The sequence below is a fragment of the Cherax quadricarinatus genome, chromosome 2 (assembly GCF_038502225.1).
Source record: "Cherax quadricarinatus isolate ZL_2023a chromosome 2, ASM3850222v1, whole genome shotgun sequence".
Lineage (NCBI taxonomy): Eukaryota > Metazoa > Arthropoda > Malacostraca > Decapoda > Parastacidae > Cherax > Cherax quadricarinatus.
Genome location: NC_091293.1, coordinates 61,815,487 through 61,837,949, shown reverse-complemented (window position 1 = coordinate 61,837,949; position 22,463 = coordinate 61,815,487). Strand labels below are relative to the sequence as shown.

Sequence of the window (22,463 nt, the reverse complement as noted above, 5' to 3'; positions counted from 1 at the left end):
GTTTGTATTATGGTATAAGATTCGCAGACATGGGAATGAACGTGGATCAACCAAAAGTAGACGCTCATGTCTGTTTACATATTCTGCGGCTCTGTCCTCTTTCATATACTCGTTCTCTCTCTCTGGTTTATTCTTTTTTAGTATATCGTTTACTCACCTCTCATCCTACATTAAGACTACAAATGTTTTAAGGTAAGTAATGAGTGTACTGTATATGCATTTTATCACTCTGGAGCACTTTAAATGTAGTACACTATATTACATGTGGGTGGGTTGGCCAAGAGGGCTACCATACCTACCACACCTGACTTCTCACAGTAAATACTACTCACCTGTTACCCTACATTATGACTACAAATATTTTGAGATAAGTAATGAGTGTACTATGTGTGTATTTTACTTTTTCTTGTTTTTTAATGCCTAGTTCTATTACTAACTTAATATGTTAGTGTAAACTTGTTATCTGGCATTTATATGCATGTATAAGTGGAAAAAAATGGCGTTCTGCTTTCCAGCGGTAGCCTGGAACCTAACCTGCCATGTAAGTGGGGTCCTACTGTATTGTTAAAAATTTATTAGTTTATACTGTACTTAAAATTGCCTATAAATCTTAAAAATATATATTATATGTACTGTATAAGTTAACAATAATTTAAAACAAATCTACCACAAATATATAGAAACATTCTCTCACCATTTTTGGAATTTCTGTACGGAAGTCGAGAGGTCGATTCCAGGCATTAAGTCGAGCAATGCGACCGTGGAAACCTCGTTCATCTGTATACCCAGAAAACTTAGACTCAACAGAGCCAAGAGTTAACCAGGCACTAAAAAATGTAAATTATTTGAATGTTAGTATATATGAACAGTAATATATATATTACAGCATTATACATTACTATCTAAAGTATATTCATATATGTAAGTAAAGTATTCACCTAAATATGTTTGTAAGTACAGTAATAAGTGCCAAGATAATAGCAAAAAGTTCTGTCTCAATCTGACTGGAATAAAGGGGGAAGGGTAAACAGAGAGAAAGCTCCCAGTGTGGCAAAACAGAAAATGCTGAGAATACATACTACATAGGCAAGTGGAGACCTTGGGCAAATCCTTCAACCTGTGCAACAACAACAGCATCAGTTGTAAGGGTGAGTATACCAGCAGCACCATCCCACACAAGAGCAACATGATGCCACTGGCCATCATTAACTGGGATATTAGGACGGTAGGTCACAAATTCCTTTAGATCTTTAAAGAACTCAATTGCAATTCCTGCATTGGTAGCTTGAAGAATAACTCTCTTGTTGGAGGGAACATATGGACTCCTATTTGGGATGAAAGAGATTATGTCAGTAAGTATTCTATATGGTACACAACTTCATTAAAAGGTACACTGGGTGGAACAATTGTCTTATATAATACCTCATTTTCTATTCTAAAGTTTGACTGGTCAATAAAATAATGTTTCATAGGATGGATCTGTGCTCTGATAATATTTTCTCCATTCAGGAGCATCAAAGTAAACTACTACTACATTATTACACTAGGAAAATATCCACAGAAGAATCTTAACCATTTCATAAACTAGAAATAATTAACCAAGAGTAAAAACTTACCAGTATTTACAAAAAAAAAAAAGGTAAAAAAAGTCTTTATATATTTATATTTCATACTTTTAAATTTGCCAATCAACAGTGCAAAGTGAACATGCTGCAACAAAGCATATTTACATGTTTTCACTCACCGACATTCATGCAAATAAAACGGACACTTACGAGACAGAATAGAGTGTGAAGATGGTACCAAGATCATCAGGGATGGCAAACTGAACCCAGAGTGCCAAAGTGAAAGATGTTGGCTGACCAAGAAGGAAGGGTGTTGCCAGTGATGCACTTGATGCTTTATTCTCATCATTAATGTACAACTCATAGTCGATATTGATAACTGGTAGAAGGATGAAATAAATAAATATAATATCATAGATAACTGCTGCTTATCACTAATAAAAAAACTTACAGCAGTAACAAATGAAAATAAAATACAATCAAATAATATAATGAGATTTGGAATGTAATTAACTTATATGTCATGTACTTGTAAGAAAAGATAAAGCTATAGTGTATAATGCATATTGTATATATTTAAAATGTTGGAATTAGTGAGTCATAAAGAAAAGAGCGAACACTTACCCTTTCTACAGTCTTCGCCAGTAAGGTTGAAGGGACACTTGCAGTAGAAGTCATTAGTCAAATCTATGCACATTGCACCAGGTGGACAAGAAGTGGGTGTACAGTCAACAATGTCCTCATCACAGTGTTTTCCTGTGTAACCTGCAGGGCACACACACTCATACCCAGCACCCCGGTCAATGCATGTGGCACCATTTTTGCAAAGACCAGCATCACAGGCATCAAACTCAAACTGACAGCCAATGCCAGTAAAGTCCTCAGAACATGTACAGTTGAGACCAGAGCCATAATCTTGACAGGAGGCATCATTCATACAAGGGTTGCCCACACACCGTTCTGGGGTAACCTGGCACCTCTTACCATCTGTCCCAGATGGACATACGCAAAAGTAGTCCTCAAACAGGTTTAAGCATTCAGCATCATTTAGGCAAGGAGTGGAATCACAACCACCAATGTCATTTTCACAGCGCTTGCCCATCCATCCTGGTCTGCAGGTGCATGTGAAGTCTGCTACACCATCTGTACACACTCCATTATTATAGCATGGGTTTGACGCACATTCATTAATGTTGTTTTCACAAAATTCACCATTGTAGCCAGCATGACACTGACACTTAAACATGTTATCAAGATCTAAACATTTTTCTGTACCAACTGGATTGCAAGGGTTGCTGATGCACTCATCAATCGATGCCTCACATTGCAGGCCGGCAAAGCCAGGTCTGCATTCACACATGAACCCGTCAAGTTTGTCAACACAAGTACCACCATTCTGGCAAGGTTCTGAAGCACAATATTCAATTGTGTGTTGACAAAGTTTTCCTGTATATCCAGTGTCACATTCACAAAGAAATCCATTAACTTTATCAACGCAGGTACCACCATTCTGACAAGGATCTGCAGCACAGTCATTTTCATTTATTTCACAGCTTTCACCTAACCAGCCTGGATGGCAAATGCACTCATGATAGAAGAAACGATCAATACAGATGCCATTAGAACATGGAGAAGACTGGCAGAGGTCCACCTTTACATGACAACGTTTGCCAGTGAAGCCACCTGGACAATCACAACGGAAATCATGGACCAGGTCGGTACAGTTGGCACCGAGCAAACAAGGATTCTCAGCACAGTCATCTATATTCACTTCACAAAGGCGACCTTCCCAGCCAGGTAGACATTCACAGAGGAAGCGACCCTGTTCTAATGGCACACAAACAGCATCATTAGAACATGGGTTACCCTTCTCTGTACATGGGTTTAATGTGATGTTACAGCCAGGACCAGTATAGCCAGTACGGCACAGGCATTCGTAAGTATCTTTCCCAGGATTATCCTTGCACATGGCTCGGTCAGGGCAAGCACCCTCAATGCATTCACTAACTTCATCTTGGCACTGAAGTCCAGTGTAGCCTTCAGCACATTCACATTGGTAGCCTTGTGGGAGGTCAACACAGGATCCCTGGTTATAACATGGTTGTGAGGCACACTCGTTTATGTCAACCTCACAGAATCTACCAGTGAAACCCGCAGGACAGTAGCACTGCACTTGGTGCTGACGTGCTAAACACAAACCTCCATTCTGACAAATTCCTTCAGTACAGATTACAGGTAAGCAATCTTCCTCAGTCTCTGATCCTGTATTCAGAGTACGATTCCCTGTGGAGCACTCAAAACATGTTGTCCGACCCTCAAAAGGTTGATAGAAGTTGAAGGGGCAGGGTGCACATGGTTCTAGTCCTGTATCAGAGTAACTTCCCATTATGCACTTCCTACGACACATCTGCTGTGAGGCAGTGGCAGCCGTATGAGTGAAAGTCTCTGGTGGACAAGCCTGGCATTTCTTGAAACCATCAATAGGAGGATCTTCTGTGTAGGAATTATGTGGACAGTTGAGGCATGGTACTAGACCTGTTGGTGAATAAGTACCATAACCACATACTGGAACACAGTCCACGACAGATTTGCTACCTTCATTGTAAGTGTACATGCCAGATGGGCATTGTTTGCAGGCACCTTGGCGACTCTGATCCTGGTAGAATCCTCTAAGACAAGGTGAACAATTTTTTTCTTCTCGGCGTGCAAAGGTACCAGCAGGGCAGTGAAGACATCGTGGCAAATCAGCTGCCTCTGTGTTGAGAACCTCTCCAACATTGCAAGTGAACCCTCTGGTGACATTGGAACTGAGAGCACGCATGGGTGGACAAAAGTTGCCTGCAGATGAAAGACTGAGGATGGGTTCGATCACAGCAGAGGTAGACGGTACACTCAGGTCAAAAATGAGTGATAGTGTGGAACCACAGAGCTCATACAACAGTTTCTGTTTAACTTCTGGAGTCAAACGAACCACATATTGAACCTCTACTGCATTTTCTTGTGCAAGATTAAGTTTGGTATCATGGAAAACAATATCAATTGCTACATTAACAGCAGCAGAGCAGCGGCTCGAGAGTACACCATTGAGACCTTCATAATACTGCTGCAGTAGAGACTTATACTGAGGAAGACAAGTGGGCTGTACTGCACCATTAGCTCGGTACATAACAGATGCCAAGACATCATAACTAGCTTCCTGGGTGTCCTCGCTCACACAATCAGGAACCACTCGCGTGGGTAGCCAGGAGGTTTCTATGGTGCAAGTGAAGGCCTTGGTTGGCACGTTGTCAGTGAATCTAAAGCCATCATTGCATTTTGCAAAACACTCTATACTTTTACCATCATCAGATACACAATTTATTTTCCCATTTGCTGGTTCCTTTAATTCCCAGTCAACACATGCAGTTGCCTGCACAGCAACTTGGAAGTTACAGGACGCAGTGTTTCCTGAGGGGTCAGTGGCAGTGACGCTAACATTCTCATAACCTCCAACTCTAATAAGGGCAACCTCAGGTATCACTCTCAGCTGGAATTGTCCACTATTGTCACTGGCATTAACACTAGATAATGTGATTGAGGAGTTGAAGTTGACACGGTAATTTTCTTGCTGCTCAACCAGTGCAATAACATAACTCTGAGGACAGGTAATTGAAGGAGGAATGTCATCAGGAACAGTAATGTTGATCTGGCAAATGGCAACATTTCCATCAAAATCAAATGCCAAATATTCAACCATCATGTCCTTGAAAATGTGCATGGGGGGTTGGAAGCCAGCTGGTCGGACCTCAGTGCGAGCAATCATGCCAGAGTTATCGTATGCAGTTGGCACTGTGAAGTTGACGTTCTGGAAGCCATCAACACCTTTCTGGACAACAATGGGATTAATGGGACAGTTTGCAAACTGTGGTGGTTCATTATCAACACATACAGGGTAGCCCATGTCATAGCCAAGTAGGCGTTTCTCTGGTGGTTCATCTTCACAACCCATCAATTCAAATTTAAGGCATGGATTCTTATCATAGCTGACAATGCCAAGAATAACAAAGCGTGCTGTCACCACAGTTGGAAGTGTAATCATTGCTAGCTCACCATAGTTCCCTGGGTCTCTAGCTGTAAGATTAAAGTTAGGGAAATAAACAATGTAATTTTCTTCTTCCTGTCCCTTATAAAAGAAGCGAATTTCTGTTGGTCTCCCAACAACATCATTTGTAATAACCCCTTTCACTAAAACAGCTTTGATCCTGTGTACTGTTCCCAGGTCAACAGTGACATATGTAAAGGCTTCTGTCTTTCCACACCACCCTGTAGCAGAGTTTAGACGAATATTGAAAGCCTCATAATTGCCTCGCTCAGATGTGGCATTGATAGCTGAGGACGGAATCTTACCCGATGCTATTCCAATTGGAGCAACGACACGACATTCTGGTTCACGGATGCAGTGAATGGGCTCATCTGTAATGGGGATATATCCTGGACGTGTACATTCAAACTTCACTAAGGATCCTTGCTCATAGCTAGAGGCAATTTGAATACCCTCAGGTGGGTGGCCTGGATCAGAACATACAGGACCCTCACATCTCAGGTCACCAAAGTCCCAGTTACCATCAGCCTGACAGGTAACTGCATTATCATTTCTGCTGGTTTGGCCAGCAAGGCTGAATGTTTCCTCACAACCAAAGAAAAAGGATGACTGATACCGAGTGTCTTTGGTGTAACCATATGTAGCTCCAGGTGTCTCTGCTGGTACACCACAATCCACACGAGGGCATTCTGGAGGTATGCCTGCCATCCAATACTCTGAGTAGCCTAGCTGAGGATCATACACACACTCACGAAATCCTGATGTTAATGTATTCCTTAATGGTCTGCCTTCCTGATTACAGGTAATTGTTTCATTTTCCATGAATGGGATCACCAAAGCATCAGGCTTTGCAAAATGCACTGTAAGGTGTTCTTCTGGATTGTCCTGCAATGGTTCACAGGATGCATACTGACATTCAGGCAAAGTGCCATTCCAAACACCATTACTGGTGCATGCTAGTGTACTAGAGCCAATCATAACATATCCAAAATTGCACTGAAAGGTAACAAGATCACCGTAATGATACATATCACGAGTGTCTAATAATACTCCATTAGATAATGACTCCAATGCTGGACACATCTTCCGTACACATGTCTTGTTCAAGCGATAAGTGTCGCCATCACGTAGACCAGATTCATATTTCTCAATGTGAAACCCAGCTGTTCCATTTTTAGTGAAGAGATCATAGCCAACATTACACATGCAAGAGAAAGATCCTGGAGAATTGATACAGCGCTGATCACAACCTCCATTATTATCTTCACATTCATTGATATCTACACAACCTTGACGTGCACATCCCATGAGTTCAAACTTGAGGCAGGGCGCTGTTTCATATTTAGCAATATTAAGACGGATATAACGAGCTTCAACAGGAGTGGGGAGGTTTACTACTGACAGAGATACATCTGAAATAATGCGAAATTCAACTGGTGAATCATCACGATTGGTGTACTCATGAAACACATCAGTCAAATCATCTGTATATTGTATCCGGATAGATTTAGCAAATGCACTTTGACCATCAGGCCGCTCCACAGGCTGGGTACGGAAGCCAATGATTACTGTGGGAACACGCAGATCAACCATAACCCAGTTTCGACCTGGTTCCTGCTCAGCACCACACCAGCCCAGTTGAGAGTTGAGACGCACACTCTGCAATATACAAAATTGAGCAATTTTTATAATGTGGAAAAGAGTTTGAGCTACGTGCCTGACCAATAAATACAGTGGACCCTCGACCAGCGATATTAATCCGTTCCTGAGAGTTCATCGTTAATCAAAATTATTGTTAGTCGAGTTAATTTTCCCCATAAGAAATAATGGAAATCAAATTAATCCGTGCAAGACACCCAAAAGTATTGAAAAAAAAATTTTTACCACATGAAATATTAATTTTAATACACACAAACTGAAGAAGACATGCACAGTTACATGACATTTACCTTTATTGAAGATCTGGTGATGATTGATGGGATGGGAGGAGGGGAGAGTGTTGATGGTGTTAGTGTTTAGAAGGGGAATCCCCTTCCATTAGGACTTGAGGTGGCAAGTCCTTTTTTGGGGTTACTTCCCTTCTTCTTTTAATGCCACTAGGACCAGCTTGAGAGTCACTGGACCTCTGTCGCACAACATATCTGTCCATAGAGGCCTGTACCTCCCGTTCCTTTATGACATTCCTAAAGTGTTTCACAACTTTGTTAGTGTCACAAACACTTGTTCAGGTTTCAATTCTTCACTGTCTATGTACTCCTTGAATTCCTGCACATATTTTTCAGCTGCTTTTTGGTCCAAACTGGCAGCCTCACCATGCCTTATCACACTATGTATGCCACTACGATTCTTAAATCTCTCAAAGCAACCTTTGCTGGCCTTAAATTCACTCACATCACCACTAGTTGCTGGCATTTTTCTAATTAAATCCTCATGCAACTTCCTAGCCTTTTCACATATGATAGCAGGAGATAGCATCTCTCAAGCTATCTGTTTTTCGTTTATCCACACCAATCACCTTCAAAACTACCATTAGAAAACATCTTATCTCCCTGATACACCCCGTCAACTAACTACACGAATACCACCTGGTGGTTCACACTTACACTCACTCACCCATTTGACCATAAACAGAAATATTAATCTCAATCTTAAAATAATGAATCCTGTGATACTCCAATACTGAAACTATGTACTATGCCAAAACAAAAGCATTCACATTGCTAAACTCACAAACTAGTATTTAGTCACTTAGCCATAATACCAACTTACCTCATAATTTGTAATATTTTAAAATAAAGAATTAAACTAAGTCTGCCCGAAATGCCTAGCCATGCTAGGTGTTCTAGTGGTACACTCTGTATCATTATTTTACTACATGTAAACCACACAATAACCAAATTCTGTAAACTCAGCATTGTAATCCTTATAGAGAATAAACTTTGAATTGAACTGAATTGAATAACAGTCTCTCAACATCTTCTATCACTTGCGATCTCAGTTTCGAAAACATAGTTGCACCTTTGGCAAGAACAGCTTCCTTGATTGCCGTTTTCTTGGCCACAATAGTAGCGATGGTTGACTGGGGTTTTGTGTACAACCTGGCCAGCTCGGAGACACGCACTCCACTTTCACACTTAGCAATGATCTCTTCCTTCATTTTTTTTTTTTTTATTATCACACTGGCCGATTCCCACCAAGGCAGGGTGGCCCGAAAAAGAAAAACTTTCACCATCATTCACTCCATCACTGTCTTGCCAGAAGGGTGCTTTACACTACAGTTTTTAAACTGCAACATTAACACCCCTCCTTCAGAGTGCAGGCACTGTACTTCCCATCTCCAGGACTCAAGTCCAGCCTGCCGGTTTCCCTGAACCCCTTCATAAATGTTACATTGCTCACACTCCAACAGCACGTCAAGTATTAAAAACCAATTGTCTCCATTCACTCCTATCAAATACGCTCATGCATGCTTGCTGGAAGTCCAAGCCCCACGCACACAAAACCTCCTTTACCCCCTCCCTCCAACCCTTCCTAGGCTGACCCTTACCCCACCTTCCCTCCACTACAAACTTATACACTCTCAAAGTCACTGTGTTGTTCCATTCTCTCTACATGTCCGAACCACCTCAACAACCCTTCCTCAACCCCACCTCATATTTGTTTGTTATTATTATTATCACACTGGCTCATTCCCACCAAGGCAGGGTGGCCCGAAAAAGAAAAACTTTCACCATCATTTACTCCATTACTGTCTTGCCAGAAGGGTGCTTTACACTACAGTTTTTAAACTGCAACATTAAGACCCCTCCTTCAGAGTGCAGGCACTGTACTTCCCATCTCCAGGACTCAAGTCCGGCCTGCCGGTTTCCCTGAACCCCTTCATAAATGTTACTTTGCTCACACTCCAACAGCACGTCAAGTATTAAAAACCATTTGTCTCCATTCACTCCTATCAAACACGCTCACGCATGCCTGCTGGAAGTCCAAGCCCCTCGCACACAAAACCTCCTTTACCCCCTCCCTCCAACCTTTCCTAGGCCGACCCCTACCCCGCCTTCCTTCCACTACAGACTGATACACTCTTGAAGTCACTCTGTTTCGCTCCATTCTCTCTACATGTCCGAACCACCTTAACAACCCTTCCTCAGCCCTCTGGACAACAGTTTTGGTAATCCCGCACCTCCTCCTAACTTCCAAACTACGAATTCTCTGCATTATATTCACACCACACATTGCCCTCAGACATGACATCTCCACTGCCTCCAGCCTTCTCCTCGCTGCAACATTCATCACCCATGCTTCACACCCATATAAGAGCATTGGTAAAACTATACTCTCATACATTCCCCTCTTTGAAGAATTGAGACACTTATGCAACATATGGGAATCTTGAAGAAACGTTTCGCCACACAGTGGCTTCATCAGTCCAATACAAAGATTCCCATATGTTGCATAAGTGTCTCAATTCTTCAACTTGTCGGTTTTCTAAACCATTCATCACATTCCCCTCTTTGCCTCCAAGGACAAAGTTCTTTGTCTCCACAGACTCCTAAGTGCACCACTCACCCTTTTCCCCTCATCAATTCTATGATTCACCTCATCTTTCATAGACCCATCCGCTGACACGTCCACTCCCAAATATCTGAATACATTCACCTCCTCCATACTCTCTCCCTCCAATCTGATATCCAATCTTTCATCACCTAATCTTTTTGTTATCCTCATAACCTTACTCTTTCCTGTATTCACTTTTAATTTTCTTCTTTTGCACACCCTACCAAATTCATCCACCAATCTCTGCAACTTCTCTTCAGAATCTCCCAAGAGCACAGTGTCATCAGCAAAGAGCAACTGTGACAACTCCCACTTTATGTGTGATTCTTTATCTTTTAACTCCACGCCTTTTGCCAAGACCCTCGCATTTACTTCTCTTACAACCCCATCTATAAATATATTAAACAACCATGGTGACATCACACATCCTTGTCTAAGGCCTACTTTTACTGGGAAATAATTTCCCTCTTTCCTACATACTCTAACTTGAGCCTCACTATCCTTGTAAAAACTCTTCACTGCTTTCAGTAACCTACCTCCTACACCATACACCTGCAACATCTGCCACATTGCCCCCCTATCCACCCTGTCATACGCCTTTTCCAAATCCATAAATGCCACAAAGACCTCTTTAGCCTTATCTAAATACTGTTCACTTATATGTTTCACTGTAGGTAGTAGGTTGGTAGACAGCAACCACCCAGGGAAGTACTACCGTCCTGCCAGATGACTGTGAAACAGAAACCTGTAACTGTTTTGCATGATGGTAGGATTGCTGGTTTCTTTTTCTGTCTCATAAACACGCTAGATAACAGGGATATCTTGCTACTTCTACTTACACTTTGGTCACACTTCACAGACACGCACATGCATATATATATACATACATGCGTGTCGTATGAGGCGACTAAAATGCCGGGAGCAATGGGCTAGTAACCCCTTCTCCTGTATACATTTACTAAAAAAGAGAAGAAGAAAAACTTTATAAAACTGGGTTGTTTAAATGTGCGTGGATGTAGTGCGGATGACAAGAAACAGATGATTGCTGATGTTATGAATGAAAAGAAGTTGGATGTCCTGGCTCTAAGCGAAACAAAGCTGAAGGGGGTAGGAGAGTTTCAGTGGGGGGAAATAAATGGGATTAAATCTGGAGTATCTGAGAGAGTTAGAGCAAAGGAAGGGGTAGCAGTAATGTTAAATGATCAGTTATGGAAGGAGAAAAGAGAATATGAATGTGTAAATTCGAGAATTATGTGGATTAAAGTAAAGGTTGGATGCGAGAAGTGGGTCATAATAAGCGTGTATGCACCTGGAGAAGAGAGGAATGCAGAGGAGAGAGAGAGATTTTGGGAGATGTTAAGTGAATGTATAGGAGCCTTTGAACCAAGTGAGAGAGTAATTGTGGTAGGGGACCTGAATGCTAAAGTAGGAGAAACTTTTAGAGAGGGTGTGGTAGGTAAGTTTGGGGTGCCAGGTGTAAATGATAATGGGAGCCCTTTGATTGAACTTTGTATAGAAAGGGGTTTAGTTATAGGTAATACATATTTTAAGAAAAAGAGGATAAATAAGTATACACGATATGATGTAGGGCGAAATGACAGTAGTTTGTTGGATTATGTATTAGTAGATAAAAGACTGTTGAGTAGACTTCAGGATGTACATGTTTATCAAGGGGCCACAGATATATCAGATCACTTTCTAGTTGTAGCTACACTGAGAGTAAAAGGTAGATGGGATACAAGGAGAATAGAAGCATCAGGGAAGAGAGAGGTGAAGGTTTATAAACTAAAAGAGGAGGCAGTTAGGGTAAGATATAAACAGCTATTGGAGGATAGATGGGCTAATGAGAGCATAGACAATGGGGTCGAAGAGGAATGGGGTAGGTTTAAAAATGTAGTGTTAGAGTGTTCAGCAGAAGTTTGTGGTTACAGGAAAGTGGGTGCAGGAGGGAAGAGGAGCGATTGGTGGAATGACGATGTAAAGAGAGTAGTAAGGGAGAAAAAGTTAGCATATGAGAAGTTTTTACAAAGTAGAAGTGATGCAAGGAGGGAAGAGTATATGGAGAAAAAGAGAGAGGTTAAGAGAGTGGTGAAGCAATGTAAAAAGAGAGCAAATGAGAGAGTGGGTGAGCTGTTATCAACAAATTTTGTTGAAAATAAGAAAAAGTTTTGGAGTGAGATTAACAAGTTAAGGAAGCCTAGAGAACAAATGGATTTGTCAGTTAAAAATAGGAGAGGAGAGTTATTAAATGGAGAGTTAGAGGTATTGGGAAGATGGAGGGAATATTTTGAGGAATTGTTAAATGTTGATGAAGATAGGGAAGCTGTGATTTCGTGTATAGGGCAAGGAGGAATAACATCTTGTAGGAGTGAGGAAGAGCCAGTTGTGAGTGTGGGGGAAGTTCGTGAGGCAGTAGGTAAAATGAAAGGGGGTAAGGCAGCCGGGATTGATGGGATAAAGATAGAAATGTTAAAAGCAGGTGGGGATATAGTTTTGGAGTGGTTGGTGCAATTATTTAATAAATGTATGGAAGAGGGTAAGGTACCTAGGGATTGGCAGAGAGCATGCATAGTTCCTTTGTATAAAGGCAAAGGGGATAAAAGAGAGTGCAAAAATTATAGGGGGATAAGTCTGTTGAGTGTACCTGGTAAAGTGTATGGTAGAGTTATAATTGAAAGAATTAAGAGTAAGACGGAGAATAGGATAGCAGATGAACAAGGAGGCTTTAGGAAAGGTAGGGGGTGTGTGGACCAGGTGTTTACAGTGAAACATATAAGTGAACAGTATTTAGATAAGGCTAAAGAGGTCTTTGTGGCATTTATGGATTTGGAAAAGGCGTATGACAGGGTGGATAGGGGGGCAATGTGGCAGATGTTGCAAGTGTATGGTGTAGGAGGTAGGTTACTGAAAGCAGTGAAGAGTTTTTACGAGGATAGTGAGGCTCAAGTTAGAGTATGTAGAAAAGAGGGAAATTTTTTCCCAGTAAAAGTAGGCCTTAGACAAGGATGTGTGATGTCACCGTGGTTGTTTAATATATTTATAGATGGGGTTGTAAGAGAAGTAAATGCGAGGGTCTTGGCAAGAGGCGTGGAGTTAAAAGATAAAGAATCACACACAGGGTGGGAGTTGTCACAGCTGCTCTTTGCTGATGACACTGTGCTCTTGGGAGATTCTGAAGAGAAGCTGCAGAGATTGGTGGATGAATTTGGTAGGGTGTGCAAAAGAAGAAAATTAAAGGTGAATACAGGAAAGAGTAAGGTTATGAGGATAACAAAAAGATTAGGTGATGAAAGATTGAATATCAGATTGGAGGGAGAGAGTATGGAGGAGGTGAACGTATTCAGATATTTGGGAGTGGACGTGTCAGCGGATGGGTCTATGAAAGATGAGGTGAATCATAGAATTGATGAGGGAAAAAGAGTGAGTGGTGCACTTAGGAGTCTGTGGAGACAGAGAACTTTGTCCTTGGAGGCAAAGAGGGGAATGTATGAGAGTATAGTTTTACCAACGCTCTTATATGGGTGTGAAGCATGGGTGATGAATGTTGCAGCGAGGAGAAGGCTGGAGGCAGTGGAGATGTCATGTCTGAGGGCAATGTGTGGTGTGAATATAATGCAGAGAATTCGTAGTTTGGAAGTTAGGAGGAGGTGCGGGATTACCAAAACTGTTGTCCAGAGGGCTGAGGAAGGGTTGTTGAGGTGGTTCGGACATGTAGAGAGAATGGAGCGAAACAGAATAACTTCAAGAGTGTATCAGTCTGTAGTGGAAGGAAGGCGGGGTAGGGGTCGGCCTAGGAAGGGTTGGAGGGAGGGGGTAAAGGAGGTTTTGTGTGCGAGGGGCTTGGACTTCCAGCAGGCATGCGTGAGCGTGTTTGATAGGAGTGAATGGAGACAAATGGTTTTTAATACTTGACGTGCTGTTGGAGTGTGAGCAAAGTAACATTTATGAAGGGATTCAGGGAAACCGGCAGGCCGGACTTGAGTCCTGGAGATGGGAAGTACAGTGCCTGCACTCTGAAGGAGGGGTGTTAATGTTGCAGTTGAAAACTGTAGCGTGGAGCACCCTTCTGGCAAGACAGTGATGGAGTGAATGATGGTGAAAGTTTTTCTTTTTCGGGCCACCCTGCCTTGGTGGGAATCGGCCAGTGTGATAATAAAAAAAAAAAAAAATAATAAAAATAAATCTAGGTTTTCCCCTTTTTCTAAATAGCTCTTGTTCTTCTTTATTTCTTCTATTGTCCATGGGGAAGTGGAAAAGAATCTTTCCTCCGTAAGCCATGTGTGTCGTATGAGGTGACTAAAATGCCGGGAGCAATGGGCTGGTAACCCCTTCTCCTGTAGACATTTACTAAAAAAGAGAAGAAAAACTCTTTCTTCATATCCATAGTAATTCTCACCCTTTTTCCTGTAGGGTTGGCACTAGAAGCTTTCTTGGGGCCCATGGTGACTTATTTTGCAGGTGCAATCACTAAAAAGGCTGTGATAATATGAAATGTTCCGATTGTATGCTTGGAAGCGACCGCGGTGGCTGGCCGGCTTGTAAACACTTACCAGAAGTGGACGCGTCTCAGACGGAACGAATAGTGTTGGTCAAGTTTTTTAGCGCTTGTCGAGGCAAAAATTTTGCGTTAAAATGTATCGCTGGTCGGATTTATCATTAATCGATGCCATCGTTGGTCGAGGGTCTACTGTATAAGAAGCACATTTGATTTAAGCATAAACAGAAGTGATATGGGTTTGCTTTTATTTATTTAGCATTGTATTATTACTACCAAATCCAACTGATTCCAGAGCTGTTCCCTGTTAAGATTGTTAAGTAAGTGACCTACTCCATGGTACTGTGCCTTTTTGTTCTTTAAACACTGATAATAATTACAGTCTAGGTAGTAGGTTGGTAGACAGCAACCACCCAGGGAGGTACTACCGTCCTGCCAAGTGAGTGTAAAACGAAAGCCTGTAATTGTTTTACATGATGGTAGGATTGCTGGTGTCTATTTTTCTGTCTCATGAACATGCAACTTCTACTTACACTTAGGTCACACTACACATACATGTCTTTCTTTCTTTCAACACACCGGCCGTATCCCACCGAGGCGGGGTGGCCCAAAAGGAAAAACGAAAGTTTCTCCTTTTACATTTAGTAATATATACAGGAGAAGAGGTTACTAGCCCCTTGCTCCCGGCATTTTAGTCGCCTCTTACAACACGCATGGCTTACGGAGGAAGAATTCTGTTCCACTTCCCCATGGAGATAAGAGGAAATAAACAAGAATAAGAACTAGAAAGAAAATAGAAAAAAACCCAGAGGGGTGTGTATATATGTGCTTGTACATGTATGTGTAGTGTGACCTAAGTGTAAGTAGAAGTAGCAAGACATACCTGAAATCTTGCATGTTCATGAGACAGAAAAAAGGACACCAGCAATCCTACCATCATGTAAAACAATTACAGGCTTTCGTTTTACACTCACTTGGCAGGACGGTAGTACCTCCCTGGGCGGTTGCTGTCTACCAACCTACTACCTATAACACATACATGTACAAGCATATATATACACACCCCTCTGGGTTTTCTTCTATTTTCTGACTAGTTCTTGTTCTTGTTTATTTCTTTGTCTCCATGGGGAAGTGGAACAGAATTCTTCCATTTGACTATAAACACAGAAATACGAATCTTAATCTTAAAATAATGAATCCTAACTAGTCATAAGTTTGCCTGTGATACTCTAATATAGAAACTATGTATTGTGCCAAAACAAAAGCATTCACATTGCTAAACTCACAAACTAGTATTTTGTCACTTAGCCATAATACCAAATTACTCCATAATTTGTAATAATTTAGAGTTAATAATTAATCTAAGTCTGCCCGAAATGCCTAGCCATGCTAGGTGTCCTAGTGGCCCCCTCTGTAATTAGTATTTTATTACATGTAAACCACACAATAACCAAAATCTGAAAACCCTGCATTGTAATCCTTATAGAGAATAAACTTGATTGACTGATTGTAAGAGGCGACTAAAATGCCAGGAGCAAGGGGCTAGTAACCCCTTCTCCTGTATAAATTACTAAATTTAAAAAGAGAAACTTTCGTTTTTCTTTTTGGGCCACCCTACCTAGGTGGGATATGGTCGGTTTGTTGAAAGAATAATTACAGTGTATGAATTAAAACTGATGCTTCCTTGAAGGTGTACAGTATTACTTTTGCTTAAGAAAACTTACATTCTTCTCATAGCCTGCAGCAGTGGAAGATACAAATATTGCATCATCTGGAATACCACCATCAGATACCCCAAGATCTCCCCGAGGTCGACAGTCAAGAGTAGGCTGAAAGCCTGGCTTGCACATGCAAGAGAAAGCTCCAGGGGTGTTCTTGCATTCAGTCGAGGCAGCATCACACTGGGCAGCATCACATTCATTGATGTCTACAACAAAACAAATTAAAGTAAATTAATAAATTAAACATAAAAATACTATACTGTAGGGTGGAAGTGATATGGTGATACAGACAAGTTGTAGGTGACAAGGCACACACTTACACACATCAAAACTATATTAAGGAAATATTTTTCCATAAGTAGCTTCTTCAGAAGCTACTCATATAAGTTCATTAGTTAAAAAAAATCATTTTTTGTGGCATTTTGTCATATTTGCAGTCATATGCATATTTTATAATGATTTCTTAATAAATATTAGTACAGTATACTGCAGGCAAGACATGTACAGACTGATCAAGACATTTACCATGAGTGTCTCCTTCAGAAGCTTTCTTTCTCTTTCAACAAACTGGCCATATCCCACCAATACAGGGTGACCCAAAAAGAAAACAAGAGTTTCTCTTTTTAACTTTAGTAATGCATACAGGAGAAGGGGTAACTAGCCCCATGCTCCTGGCATTTTAGTTGCCTCTTATGACATGCATGACTTACAGAGGAAGAATTCAGTGCCACTTTCCCATGGAGATAAGAGGTAATAAACAAGAACAAGAACTAATAAGAATATAGACGAAAACCCAGAGAGGTGTGTATATACATGCTTGTACATGCATTTGTAGCGTGACCTAAGCGTAAGTAGAAGCAGCAAGACCTACCTGAACTCTTGCATGTTTATAAAACAGAAAAAAAGACACCAGCAATCCTACCATCACGTAAAACAAGTACAGGCTTCCGTTTTACACTCACTTGGTAGGATGGTAGTACCTCCCTAGGTGGCTGCTGTCTACCAACCTACTACCTACCTCCTTCAAAAGCTACTCATGGTAAATGTCTTGATCAGTCCATATAAGTCTTTACCTACAATATACTGTACTAATATTTATAAAGAAATGAAATCATTATAAAATATGCATATGACAAAATGAAACATTAAAAATTAAATCTTTTAACTAATGAACATAACTATTATTTTTTATTTCATAGAAGAGCATTCAACCCATAGGGGTCATACAGTGCCTTGAGATAAGGAAGTGTAGTGCCAATTCTCTGAATCATGAGCCCTCACCCAGCATCAAGGCACTTACTTCCCTTAAGGGGGATACGATGATTAAATTTTATGTAGGAAAACTTGAAAAAGCCTAAAGTTTAATTTAAAACCACACAAATATAGTCTTAGATATGGCCAGGATTCAAATGCTATGATACTTAAGATGTTCTAATCATCTTATCAGTTAATTCAAGAGGCATCATACCAAATGACTGACTGATGGTTAAGAGGCAAGGCTAACATACTGAAGCTTAACCATCTAAACAGTTTAGTGAGCAAACATATCCATAAAGAGGTGAAAAATGTAAACTAACCTTCACAAGTTGGTAGATTAAGAAACAGTTGTTCAGGGCCACACTTAATAATGGAGGAACCAAGCAACTGATAGCCACGATGGCACTGTACCCTGGCCTCATCTCCAAAGTAGTAGTCACGAGTGAGGTCAGCAACGAAGCCATTAGCAATCTAAGAAAGAAGTGATAGTTTCTTAGTAACACAGTACTAGAAGTTAATATATCTATCTGCAGTAGTTACCTCCCAGCCTTTATTTCTCCTATAACTAGTAATATACTTTGGTTTAGAAAACTTAGCATTTGAAATGAACTTGAAAAAATTAATTCTGATCATTAACAAAATATAGTAATCAACCTTGTGCATTAAATATACAAAGTCCTTGTAATGCCCATGGTCCTCATTTTGTGTGCTATCACTCCATGATTGCATTTGTCAAATGCCTTTACAAAATCTTTGTAAATCACATCTGCGTTTTGGTCGTCTTCCAATGCCTCCGTAATTCTGTCATAATGATTCAGCAGCTGTGACAGGCATAATCGTCCTGCTCTAAAACCATGCTGGTTCAGGTTATGCTGGTCCATGAAATTTGTAATCTGCTGTTTCATCACTCTTTCAAAGATTTTTATGATGTGAGAAGTTAGGGCTACTAGTCTGCAATTTTTAGCTAGTGCTCTACTACCTCCCTTATGCAAAGGAGCTATATCTACACTCTTTAAGGCCTCTGGTATTTCACCTATGTCTAAGCTCTTTCTCCAAAGAATACTGAGGGCTCATGCTAGTGGTACTTTGCACTTCTTTATAAATAGAGCATTCCATGAATCTGGACCAGGTGCTGAGTGAGTGGGCATGTTGTCCATTTCTTTTTCGAAATCTATGGAATGAAAAATATTTCTGCATTTTCTACCTGCTGTCATTTAGTGGGTTGCTGAACACCAACTGATATTGTTCTTTTAGGAGTTCACTCATATCCTGTTCACTGTCAGTACATGAATCTCCTCTCAATAATGGTCCAATTGAGAGGAGATTTGTATACTAACGATGAACAGGAAATGAGTGAAATCCTAAAGGCCTTGAAGGCTACCTGTATTCTTCTACTCAGTAATACTCTAAAGTCCTAAAATAGTGATCAAAGTAAACTCTCCTTGGTACATACATATACACCTCTGCTCACAGTCAACATACATCAAGAAAAATATTCTGCAATGTATAAACACAATGCTGTAACAACAGCTCTTGACCATGTACAGTAGAGCCCCACTATATGGCAGGTTAGGTTCCAGGCTATTGCCGGAAAGCGGACATCGCCGGAAAGCAGAACGCCATTTTTTCCACTGATGAATACATATAAATGTCAGATAACAAGTATACGCTAACATATATTAAGTTAGCAATAGAATTAGGCATTAAAAAACAATAAAGTAAAAAAAAGAGTACACTCACTACTTACCTTAAAATATTTGTAGCCATAATGTAGGGTGAGAAATGAGTAGTGTTTATTGTAAGAAGTCAGGTGTGGTAGGTAAGGTAGCCCACCAGGCCACCCCACCCACACATAATACATTACAATTCAAATATTATATTATATGACCCCCTAGTCTATTAAAACATTTGCCAATCCATAAAATATTACTGTTTGAACCATTAATTGTAATACTGTTTTTATTATGTTCAACTTCAATATTATTATTCTTATAAACCTCCACCATGACTACCTCCTATTTTTTTTTATTATTAACACATCGGCCGATTCCCACCAAGGCAGGGTGGCCCGAAAAAGAAAAACTTTCATCATCATTCACTCCATCACTGTCTTGCCAGAGGGGTGTTTCACATTACAGTTATAGAACTGCAACATTAACACCCCTCTTTCAGAGTGTAGACACTGTACTTCCCATCTCCAGGACTCAAGTCTGGCCTGCCGGTTTCCCTGAATCCCTTCATAAATATTACTTTGCTCACACTCCAACAGTACGTCAAGTAGTATTAAAAACCAATTGTCTCCATTCACTCCTATCAAATACGCTCATGCACGCTTGCTTGAAGTCCAAGCCCCACGCACACAAAACCTCCTTTACCCCCTCCCTCCAACCCTTTCTAGGCCGACCCCTACCACACCTTCCCTCCACTACAGACTTATACACTCTCAAAGTCATTCTGTGTTGTTCCATTCTCTCTACATGTCTGAACCACCTCAACAACCCTTCCTCAACCCCACCTCATATTTGTATTAAGATAAAATAATAATTTATTAAAGTTAACCACTCTTATCTTGTCTAAACTTATGTAGATATTATGTGCTAGTAGTAGTTTGCCTGAATGCCCTGGCATGATAGTGGCTTTCTTAACAAATCAAAACTGTAATTACACATTGTAACCTTTGCAAAGAAATAAAATCTTTAATCTTTTTCTTTAAAACAAACCAGGTGGCACACGGTGGCCACATAAGAGAGACAGGCGGAGGGAACCGTATAGAGAGCTTTAGTAAAAATTTGAAATGCCCATATTAGTGGAATGCCATAAGGCAAAACGCTGTAAAGTGGGGGCCCTACTGTATATATTAATACAGCCTCTTCTCACTTAGTGATGTACAGTGGACCCTCAGTTAACGTTGCCATCAGATAGCGATAAAATAGGATACAGATACGTTTTTGCATCAAAATACTGGCTCGGCTAACGATAAAAAACTCAGTTAAGGACATTTGTCCAGAATGTGTCTGCGCGGCTTGAGCCGCCCGGCCACTCCAGTGTGGCCAGTGTGCCATTGTTTACAAAGTCAGTGTGGACAATTCCACGCGTACATGTGATATATTTTGTATTATTCCATTGTTTTTAGTGCTTGTAACTGCTAAATAAGCCACCATGGGCCTAAAGAAAGCTTCTAGTGGCAGCCATGTGGTAAAGAGGGTAAGAAATACAGTGGACCCCCGCATAACGATGGCATCGCATAGCGATTTTTCCGCATAACGATTACTTTTATCGCAAAATTTTTGCCCCGCATACCGATTAAAAACCCGCATACCGATTTTCGTCCGAGACGCGTCCAATGTGCCCTCAGCCAGCCTCACATGTGCCGCTCCGTCCCATTGTTTACCAGCCAGCCTCCGCGGTAACATCCAAGCATACACTCGGAATATTTCGTATTATTACAGTATTTTCGGTGCTGTTTCTGGAAAATAAGTGACCATGGGCCCCAAGAAAGCTTCTAGTGCCAACCCTACACCTCAAAGGGTAAGAATTACTATAGAGATGAAGAAAGAGATAATTGATAAGTATGAAAGTGGAGTGCGTATAGCCGACCTAGTCAAGCTGTACAAGAAACCCCAATCAACCATCGCTACTATTGTGGGCACCAGAAAGACAATCAAGGAAGCTGTTCTTGCCAAAGGTTCAACTGTGTTTTCGAAACAAAGATCGCAATTGATGGAAGATGTTGAGAGACTCTTATTGGTGTGGATAAATGAAAAACAGATAGCAGGAGATAGCGTCTCTCAAGCGATCATATGTGAAAAGGCTAGGAAGTTGCATGACGATTTAATTAAAAAAATGCCTGCAACTAGTGATGATGTGAGTGAATTTAAGGCCAGCAAAGGTTGGTTTGAGAGATTTAAGAAGCGTAGTGGCATCCATAGTGTGATAAGGCATGGTGAGGCTGCCAGTTCGGACCACAAAGCGGCTGAAAAATATGTGCAGGAATTCAAGGAGTACATAGAAACTGAAGGACTGAAACCTGAACAAGTGTTTAATTGTGATGAAACAGGCCTGTTCTGGAAGAAAATGCCAAGCAGGACCTACATTACTCAGGAGGAAAAGGCACTCCCAGGACATAAGCCTATGAAAGACAGGCTTACTTTGTTGATGTGTGCCAATGCTACTGGTGATTGCAAAGTGAAGCCTTTATTAGTGTATCACTCTGAAACTCCCAGAGCGTTCAGGCAAAAGAATGTCCTCAAGGATAATTTGTGTGTGCTGTGGAGGGCAAACAGTAAGGCATGGGTCACTAGGGAATTTTTCTATAACTGGTTACACCATGCATTTGCCCCCAATGTGAAAAATTACCTAACTGAAAAGAAATTAGAACTTAAGTGCCTCCTGGTGTTAGACAATGCCCCTGGTCATCCTACAGACGTGGCAGAGCGACTTTATGGGGACATGAGCTTCATTAAGGTGAAGTTTTTGCCTCCTAATACCACTCCTCTCCTGCAGCCCATGGACCAGCAGGTTATTTCCAACTTCAAGAAACTGTACACAAAAGCTCTGTTTGAAAGGTGCTTTGTAATGACCTCAGAAACTCAACTGACTCTAAGAGAGTTTTGGAGAGAGCACTTTAATATCCTCAATTGTGTAAACCTTATAGGTAAGGCTTGGGAGGAAGTGACAAAGAGGACCTTGAACTCTGCTTGGAAGAAACTGTGGCCAGAATGTGTAGACAAAAGGGATTTTGAAGGGTTTGAGGCTAACCCTGAGAATCCTGTGCCAGTTGAGGAATCCAT

General features: G+C 40.9%; 1 protein-coding gene across 3 annotated transcripts in view; it reads right to left on the bottom strand.

Moving 5' to 3' along the window:
• Positions 1 to 22,463, bottom strand: part of uif (sushi, von Willebrand factor type A, EGF and pentraxin domain-containing protein uif) — a 452,196-nt gene that overhangs the window by 56,137 nt on the left and 373,596 nt on the right. For all 3 annotated transcript variants that reach the window (XM_053785483.2, XM_053785566.2, XM_070088717.1), the window contains exons 15-20: positions 17,994 to 18,144; positions 16,420 to 16,622; positions 2,190 to 7,305; positions 1,776 to 1,944; positions 1,080 to 1,325; positions 695 to 827 (exon numbers count right to left, since the gene is read on the bottom strand). In XM_053785483.2, the coding sequence (XP_053641458.1) occupies positions 695 to 827; positions 1,080 to 1,325; positions 1,776 to 1,944; positions 2,190 to 7,305; positions 16,420 to 16,622; positions 17,994 to 18,144 (6,018 nt within the window). The remainder of the gene's footprint in view (positions 1 to 694; positions 828 to 1,079; positions 1,326 to 1,775; positions 1,945 to 2,189; positions 7,306 to 16,419; positions 16,623 to 17,993; positions 18,145 to 22,463) is intronic.